Source organism: Apium graveolens, chromosome 4, assembly GCF_009905375.1.
Source record: "Apium graveolens cultivar Ventura chromosome 4, ASM990537v1, whole genome shotgun sequence".
NCBI classification, from domain to species: Eukaryota; Viridiplantae; Streptophyta; class Magnoliopsida; order Apiales; family Apiaceae; genus Apium; species Apium graveolens.
This window is the reverse complement of record NC_133650.1, coordinates 20974719-20984046: the sequence shown is the minus strand read 5'-3', so window position 1 is coordinate 20984046 and position 9328 is coordinate 20974719. Positions and strand designations below refer to the sequence as shown.

The window sequence follows — 9328 nt, the reverse complement described above, 5'->3', positions numbered from 1 at the left end:
TCTCACAAATTGATTAGTTGGTCGACGCAACGACATGGCATGCCTTGTTAAGCTTTATGGATGCATACTCTGGTTACAATCAAATTCCCATGTATGGCCCTGATCAGGAGCATACATCCTTCATCACTGATAAAGGGTTATATTGTTACGTAGGGATGCCATTTGGATTTATTAACGCAGGTGCGACCTACCAATAGTTGGTGAATATGGTGTTCAAAAATCAGATTGGAAGGACCATGAAAGTGTATGTAGACGATATGTTGGTAAAATCGAAGGAGGCAAATGATCATATCAAGCACCTGATGGAAATATTTAACATTCTAAGGAGGTTTCGCATGAAGTTGAATCCGCAGAAGTGCGTGTTCGGTGTTGAGTCGGGCAAGTTTCTTGGGTTCATTATCAATCATAGAGTAATTGAAGCTAACCCTGCGGAGATCAAGGCACTGCTGGACATGAAGTCTCCCACAAGTGTGAAGCAGGTGCAAAGCTTAACTAGAAGAATTGCAGCATTGAATCGATTCATTTTTAAATCATCCAACGGATGTAAGAAATTCTAAAAGGCGATTAAAGTGGCAGAGAAAGACTTTGTGTGGACACCAGAATGTGAGGAAGCTTTCAGGAGGATCAAGGAGCAACTGGGGAACCCTCCCATGTTGTCAAAACCGTTGGATGGGGAGTCTTTAATCCTATACCTTGCAGTCTCAGAGTATTCAATCAGCACAGTATTGGTGAGAGAAGAGGATGCGTAACAGTCACCAGCGTATTATGTGAGCAAACGGTTGCACGATGTCGAGACTCGCTATACCAGTATGGAAAAGCTGGTTTATGCCTTAATCCTCGCATCAAGGAAGTTGCTCCAATATTTCCAAGCTCATAGAATTGAAGTTCGTACAACATATCATATGCGGCAAGTCCTCTATAAACTAGAATCGTCAGGGAGGATGTTGAAATGGGTTGTGGAGTTGGGACAATTTGTCTTGGAATACATGCCTCACACGACGATCAAAAGACAAGCCCTGGTTGATTTCTTACTAGAATTTGATTCTGAAGTTGATGATAAGGCGTTAATGGTGTTGCATCCGTCTCATCCTGAAGAAGTTTCAGAAGAGCTCCCACATCCATGGTGGATTTTACATGTGGATGGGGCAGTTAATAATGGAGGAGAAGACGCGGGCATAGTGCTTGTATCTCTGGAGGGCCATCATCTGATGAGCGCAATTCACTTTAAATTTTGTGCGACGAATAATGATGCGGAATATAAAGCACTGATCAATAGCCTAAAGATAGCTTTGGAAATGAGAGTGCGGAATTTGATTATAAAGAGTGATTCAGAGTTGGTGGTGAACCAAATAAATGGGGTTAGAAGCTCGAGGATCGCGAACAGAATTATACTTGAGGTGCACGCAACGGATAATTTTAAAATTCAAAGAGGTTAGACTGGAATGTGTACCGTGAGAAAAGAACAACAACGCGGATGTTTTGGCAAAAATGGGTTCCCAGCAGGAGGCCGTGTTGTTGGGATCTATACCCTTAGAAATCCAAGAGATCCCTAGTATCCCGGAGGTCGAAGTGATGCAAGTGGACGAGGCTCCCAAGGAAACTTGGATGTCGCCCATCCTTGCCTACATTCATCAAGGAACAGTCCCCGAGGATAAGTTCAAGGCCCGATGACTTCGCTACTATGAAGCGAAGTATGTGGTGTATGATAAAATTTTATATAAAAGAGGCTTCAACCAACCGCTGCTCAGATGTGTCAATGAAGAATAGGGAAACTACATTTTGAGGGAAGTCCATGAAGGAATTTGTGGTAATCACTTGGGGGGTAACTTATTGGCAATGAAAGTTTTACGCCAAGGTTATTATTGGCCTACAATTAAGGAGGATGCCGCGAACTTTATTAGAACGTGCGATCACTGCCAAAGCTTTACAAATTACTCATCTATGCCAGCGACTTTCTTGACGCCTATGGTGAGCCCATGGACATTTTCCATGTGGGAGATTGATCTTATTGGAGAGTTACCCAAGGATAAAGGAGATGTCAAGTATGCGGTGGTTGCGGTTGATTACTTTACTAAGTGGGCAGAAGCTATGCCACTAGCGACTATCACCGCGAAAAAAATTAAAGACTTTGACTTCAACTCCATTGAGTGTGGGTTTGGAATTCCTTATAAACTTGTTTCTGACAACGGAAAGCAGTTTGATAGCAAGGAGTTGCGATAATTGTGTGAGGATTTGAAGATTAAGAAGTAATTTGCAGCGGTCTATCATCCTCAGAGTAATGGACAAACAGAGGCTATAAATAAAATAATAAAGCATACCCTCAAGACCAAACTGGAGGAGCGCAAAGGGAATTGGCCCGAAGAACTGCCAAAAGTGTTGTGGTCCTACAACACTACTTCAAGATCTACTATGGGAGAATCTCCGTTTATGCTCACTTACGGGTACGAAGCTATGGTTCCCGTGAAAGTTGGCTCAGGATCTCTTCGTAGAGATCATTACACGGAGGAAGATGCAGAAGTTAACCATAGGCTTCACTTGGACCTTTTGGAAGAAACAAGGAAGAATTCCCAGTTAAGGCTCGCGGAATACCAACAGCGTGCTGCGAGGAACTACAAGAAGAAGGTAAAGGGACAGGTGCTGAAGGTAGGGGATCTGGTGCTCAGGAAGGTGATGTCAAACAGAAAGAATCTCCAGCATGGAGTATTTCGAGCTAAATGGGAAGGACCATACAAGATAAAAATAATCTTGTGAAAGGGGACTTATCACCTTGAAGACTTGGAAGGGAAGTTGGTTCCGCGAGCATGAAATGCGGAGCATCTCCGAAAGTATTATCAGTAAGGCGTGACTTTGGCCCCTTGCATATTATGTTTACATTTTCAGTTATATACTTAGGGATGTGCCCGAATCATAGACTAGAAGCAATAAAATTTCTCCTAGTCTGGGGGATAGTGCATGTACTATCTACCTTAGAACTAGTTGAAGGGTCGTATTTTCGAATAAATTCCCCACAGAGCATAGTAGCCATGGGACTGGTGCACTTTTGACACTAGAGCGCATTATTAACAAAGACTTTGAAAAAACTATCAATGGTTGTTTGGTTGATTTTATTACAAAATAGAGTTTATGACGCGTCCTAATGAAAAGACGCGTCCTAAGAACGGAGATGGTAGGAACATGGCTTGTAAAGGGGAAACCAAGAGAAACTCAGGTGCAGGTAAAACGAGGACGCGTCTTGAGCGAAAGACACACCCATCATATAACTTATCAAATGAAATTATAAAAAACTAGATAACTGGTAAAGCAAAAATATGCATGAAAGTAATTCAAGGTATAAAAATCTTGGTTGATGCTCCTGTTAGTAGGACGTGCCCTCCTAGAGCAATGCTCCACTTTTAGCATTTGAAGAAATGAGATTGAAAATGGTGGAGATTTAAGTAATCTCTAAGTAATTTTATACCCCTGAAAAAGGAGTCCAGAAAATAGGGCATGTCCAAAAGTGAGGATGCGTCCACTATCTAAATGAAAAATGGTGCCATAGGCATGGGTGATGTAATTTACTTTTCAGATAAAAGGATGACACGCCTTGGCCTAGGACGCGTCCAAATTGATATCAATCATGGTATTAAGCGCCCGCATATTGTGCATGGCATAACAGGAATAGTTGAGCATGTAAAAACAGGCTATCATATTGGAAAAAAAAAATAAACACATCATCCAGAGGTTTGAAATAGTCAAAATACGAATACAACTTGCAAGGCTTGAAGGGACCTACACCCTTGGAATAGTTCAGAAAAAGTTTATCAATAAAAGGAAGACACGTCCTAGGCAGGGGGCGCGTCCTAGGCAGGGGGCGCGTCCTGAGGCTTATCTTGATCTTTTGGAGGAGAAGGTGGAGGCTGGGCTTGAAGTGGAGAAGGAACAGGGGACGCGTTATCTTCTTCCAAGCCTAGGATGATCCTTTTGCTATTTATGAAATCTGTAGCCTTGATTCTGAAATCATTAACCCACTTTTGGGTATCCTCATCAAACTTGGAAAAAGTGTATTCTGGGTCATTCGCTATGAACCCAGAACACCACTCTTCAAAACTAGCTGCAAACTCATTTTGATATACCAACTTCTTCTATTCCTTCCAACCGTGTAGTCTGTCATCATTTAGAGTGTCAAGCTCCAACTGCATGGTGGAATTCAGAGTAACTACGCTTTCCATAGCCTTCTCCACAGAGGTAACATTGCCTTCAAGTTATGCCTTCTCACCCTCAAGATGCGTCTTGTCTTGCTGCAACCGAAGGATCTCAGCATCTTTTTCTTTGACAACAAGGTCTAGATTCTTCTCCAATAATCTAATTTTATCTTCAGCTTGACTTTTGGCGGTGTCAGTAGCGGGAAGACGCGCCCTCAGCCTGACAGCCATGTTAGCACTTTTCCTTGCGTGCAAATGAAGCTCGGCTGCTGCTTTTACCATAGCTTGCTCAGTTTTCTCCTTTATCCAGAAAGTCCAACTTTTTACTTCCTCCTCAGTAAAAGTTCCGTAAGAGGACGCGCCCAGATACTTGAGAATGAAAGACTGATCATCCAGGACGGTCTTCTGGCATTTTGGGGGTGTGTCCTCCCTTTCTGAGATGTTTACCATAATAGTATCAATAACTTTTGGTGGAGGAGAAGGAACCACAGCTATGAAGGATCCTTGGTTTTTGGATCAGGCTTCGCAGGAACATGTTTGGTCCTCTCATCTTTTAGCTTTCTGGAGGCCCCAATAGCAAATACTTTGGGAAGAGAAGTCATATCTGTAAGATAACATGGAAAATATTAATTCTTGACGTCCCCAGATCATAAGGCACGCCCTGCTCATAATACACTTATAGTTATATGGAAAATGACAAGTAAGTATGTTATGACTTTGATTAAAAATTGGGATCTTGGACGCGTCCTGAGTATTATGACGCGTCTTAGAGAAACTGCGGACACTTATGTGCTACAAGTACTTGACACGTCCTATTTTTAGAAAAGCGTGAGTAGCATTATGAAACGTAACTTGCAATAGAGACGTAAATTTATTAGTTTATGTGAACATCGCATTAACTCATATCACTAGAAGACGCGTCCTAAAACTATGACGTGTCCAAAGAAAATATATGGGCTTTGGAAACATATATATCAATCAGACTAAGTTAAAATTATGCACGTGAAAGTACGACGATGACGCATCCTAATTTGATGACGCGTCCTATCTTACCCTGTTCTTAGTCCACTTGTCTGCTAATGTCAAGTTGGACCAGTTCCATGGCGTTGAGCCCTTTAGCTCTTTCAGAAGCTCTAAGAACGGGCTTTCCATTGTAAAACTCACGGAATTTAAAAATGGAACCCACTCTCGAGGATAAGGCTCCAACCTTTTTCAGATTGGCTTCTATAATCATTTCCTTGAGATTGAAATGATTTTCAGCATATTTCAGTACTTTTTCCGCTCTCATTTTCCTCTTTCCTGTAAGTTCTTTCTGTGTTCTTTTATCTAAGGGAGTAAAATAAAAAAGCTTGGTAAAGTAGTTGACGCGTCCTGAATGCTTAGACGTGTCCTGAAGGCAACACTTACTTGGATTCAAATTGAAGCGTACACGAGCTCTCTTAACATCATAGATGTAAAAAACTGGCTCTTTCCAGTCTCTTTCGTGACTCACCTTGTCTTCATTGAAGACCTTGTTATTTAGCTACTTGTTGACAACAAAGAATTGGTAACCAGGGATAGACTTCCTAATGCTGAAAAAATAGCTAAACTCCTTCATGGAGGGCGCACCCAACCCTAGGTTGTGGTACATGATATACAAGGCCCATGCTAACTTGTATAAGTTTGGGGATATTTCAACGTCATACCACTTTAGAACTTTCTTGATGTATGGGTGCAAGGGCGCGCCCACACCCAAAGAAATGAGTTTTGGAGTGAGAACCATCCTAGGGATCCTCAGATTCTCCATGTTAAAAATATGGGGCCTCATCTTTCTAAGAGGACGCGCCCAGTTGCCCTCCATGTCATAGTATTTCATGGTCCATCCAATATCCGGGTCTGTTGCAGTGGATATCATGCCAACACAAGCTAGTTTATTTTCTTTCTTCCTCCAGACATTCTTCTCTGCCTTAGGAAGATTTTCAAGCTCTTTCCAGTCGAGATCAAGCTCTACATCGCTTAACTCCCAATACTCCATTGGAGAGACAGATTTTTGAGGGGAGATGGGGTATTTTTCAGGCTCAGGAGCTCTTTTCTCAAACTTACTCTCACTGTGAGGAGAGGGCGTATCCTGGACAGGAGACGCTTCCTGAACAGGAGATGCATCTTGAGCAGACAGGGATGCACCCTCATCAGAGATGATTTTATGTTGTTGAGATTTACTAGATGATGGGATAATTTCATCGTCGGTCCAATCTTCAATTTCCAAGCTGTGTGCACTCGGGGAAGTTCTCTTGCATTTTATCTTTTTCTTTCCAACTCCTGCACTTAGGGGAACATTGTCCATGGATTCAGAGTTTGAACTTAACATGATTGAAGTTTTTGATTTCAGAGATTCAAATACACGAAATTCTGCTTCAAAGAAAGACTCTATCCTATGATATTCAGGTAGTTCGGACTGAAACAAATGGAAGGTGGGGAATAAATCCCAAGGCATTTGTTGAGGACCTTGAATGAATGGAATGAAGAAGATGAAGACGCATCCTCCAGCTAAAACAAGAGGAGAAAAGATTTTGAGGACGCGTCCATGACTTAAAGAAAAGAAATAAAATAGTAAAGGAAAGAAGAAAGAAAGCAGAATGACGGAATTCTGTATGAAGATGCGTCATGGATGTCTACTGCGAGAAGTTAACTAAAATGTATGATGCGTTCTAGTATGGTTGCGTGTCCTCTTTAAATTAACCTATGACAGCTACTCTATATAATAGACAATCATTAGGACGCGCCTTGCATGGTAGACGCGTCCTAAACTACCAAAAATATATGGGAATTTCAATCGATCGTGGTTAATTTGGGGAAAATTTGTTTAAACCCTAAAAACATGTGATTGAAGATTGAAAAAAGCAAAACATAGCATATTTACAGATATATACACGTATACATACGGTTGATAACGAAGAACAGTTTAAGAACATGAGAATAAAAATGAAGAATGCAGACCTTCTTTTACTTAATATGATCGATTTACTCGGCAAAATGGAGAAATGAAAGAAGATTCGTGTACCCTGGAACTTGGGGGTTTGATCGACTGTAAAAACTCAGAGAATGGCCGGTTGAATCACTAGATTTTTGAACTTTAAACTCCTGCTTGAACGGCGGTGACGGCGGTTGTTGAGAGTGAGAAAAATGATAATATGGGACTTGTTTTGAGGAGTGGTTATGGTGACGTGTGCAACAGCTGTAACGCAATGGCTATGGAGCGTTTGGATGGCGATCGATAAGAGGAAAGACGCGTCCTCCTCTCAGGACGCGTCCTTTGATTGAAAGCCAAATTTCGCTGCTTAATTTTAAGGATAGAAATTCCAACTTTGTTTTCAACTGCGTACGGAATTTATGACACGTGAGTGAACTCCATCAGTTGTTCAGCTGTGTGAGTCATGTTCAGTGAACTTATTCTATAATAAGCACCTACATACTAGCTATAGTGTCACCACACAAATGTCTATGAGAACAGACATCATTTATAATGAAGCAAGCATAGTATGTACCGATCTTTGCGGATTACTAATTACCAGTTAGTAATCCTACGACCAGGAAATATTTAAGTTTAAAGTTATCATCTTTTAGGTCTCATTATTATGATCTCATCATAATCAATAAAAAGATTTACTCTAAACTATGGTATATCTTATTTAAACACTTAAATAGATAAAGCAAGCAATAAAACCAAAACAAATCTTTTATTAATATTAATGAAATCAAAAAAGATTACATAAAAGTTATTCCTAAATCATCATACATGATTGGACTTAGGACATATCTCTTTCAATCTCCCACTTGTACTAAAGCCAATCACTCCGGTATCTAATATCCATCTTGTCTTTATGACGATCAAAGTGACTTTGAGAAAGTGGCTTTGTGGGTGGCTCTGCTACGTTGTTATGTGTGTCAACTCTCTTGATGTCTCCTCTTTAAATACAATACAAGAAATGTTACCGCGCTCCCACTAACCCTTTTGTAGACATATGGTTCATCTATGTTTTTGATAAAACCAAACTCTTTGATTGTCTCATCAAAACGAATGTTCCATCTACGAGAAGCTTGCCTTAAACCATATATGGTTTGCAGCAGCTTACACACTAGGTGTTCATTTCCCTTGGAAAGAAAACCCTATGGCTGTGTCATATACACTTCCTCCTCAAGTTCCCCATTGAGGAAGGCCGTTTTCACGTCCATTTGCCTGATCTCATAGTCGTTGTAATAACCCCAATTTTTGGAAATTTTTGAAACCCTTATGAATAGTGTTTTTGCTGAATGAGAAAAATTTCATGCCACGCTATGTAGGGGTTCTGTTATTGATCTTATGGGATATTATTAGTACTCTATGTGGTATATAAGTGTATGTAAAGATCGTCAGAATCCAATTCCGAACACTTTGATTTTTTCCCGGAAATCCACAAGATACGGAGAGAATTGAGTATAAGGTAACAGGATAAAAAGGATTTAAATTAAAGGATTATAAGAGAGGATCATAGAAGGAATACAATATATTGAGAAAGGTTAAGGGAACCTAAGTAATAAGATCCCGGGTATGATCCCTCAAACGATAAACGAGAACGAAAGATAAGCGAACCGTAAAACAAATAAGTGACCAAGAGACAAGCTTGTACAAGAAGCCAGGGATTGTGACATCATCAAACCACAAGGTGTGGACAAGTGGGAGCATTATGACATGTGCAAGGTGACACAAGCATGACATGGGAAGGAAGGAGGTGTGGTGGCTTTTTAACCACACAAATTCAAGGGCAACAAGGTAATTAACTAAATCAAACACAAAAACAAGCCAACCAAGCCAAGAAAAATCATTTTCATCAAAATCAAAAAGAAACCAAGGCATGGTTCATCATGCTCTCGGCTTTTTACTATTGCAAATGGGCAAGAATTCAAAAACTCAAGATCCAAGCCTCCTAAATTGGTGAGTTAATTCCCTAATCATCTTCATGCTTAGTTAGGGCTATATCATGAGTTTAAGCCATCAATTCCTTCTCCATCTTCTCCATTTAATCAAAGAAGAAGACTATGAATAGTGTTTTCAAGTTTTTAACTTGAAGTTTTTCTTGTTTTTCTTGAAGATCCAAGCATTCTTAAGACTTCTCAAAGCTTCTTAAGGC

General features: G+C 40.5%; 1 protein-coding gene across 1 annotated transcript; it reads left to right on the top strand.

The window, feature by feature from the left end:
• Positions 1–809: 809 nt before the first annotated feature.
• LOC141718408 (uncharacterized) lies at positions 810–1671 on the top strand. The gene is made up of 2 exons (XM_074520788.1): positions 810–1358; positions 1462–1671. The coding sequence occupies exons 1-2, from the start codon at positions 810–812 to the stop codon at positions 1669–1671; spliced, it is 759 nt and encodes a 252-aa protein (XP_074376889.1).
• Positions 1672–9328: the final 7657 nt, after the last annotated feature.

Coding starts and splice junctions, on each gene's coding strand:
- LOC141718408 (XM_074520788.1), top strand. CDS start 810: ATGGAAAAGCTGGTTTATGCCTTAATCCTCGCATCAAGGAAGTTGCTC. Junction 1,359..1,461: donor TGGTGAACCAAATAAATGGG/GTTAGAAGCTCG, acceptor CCGTGAGAAAAG/AACAACAACGCGGATGTTTT.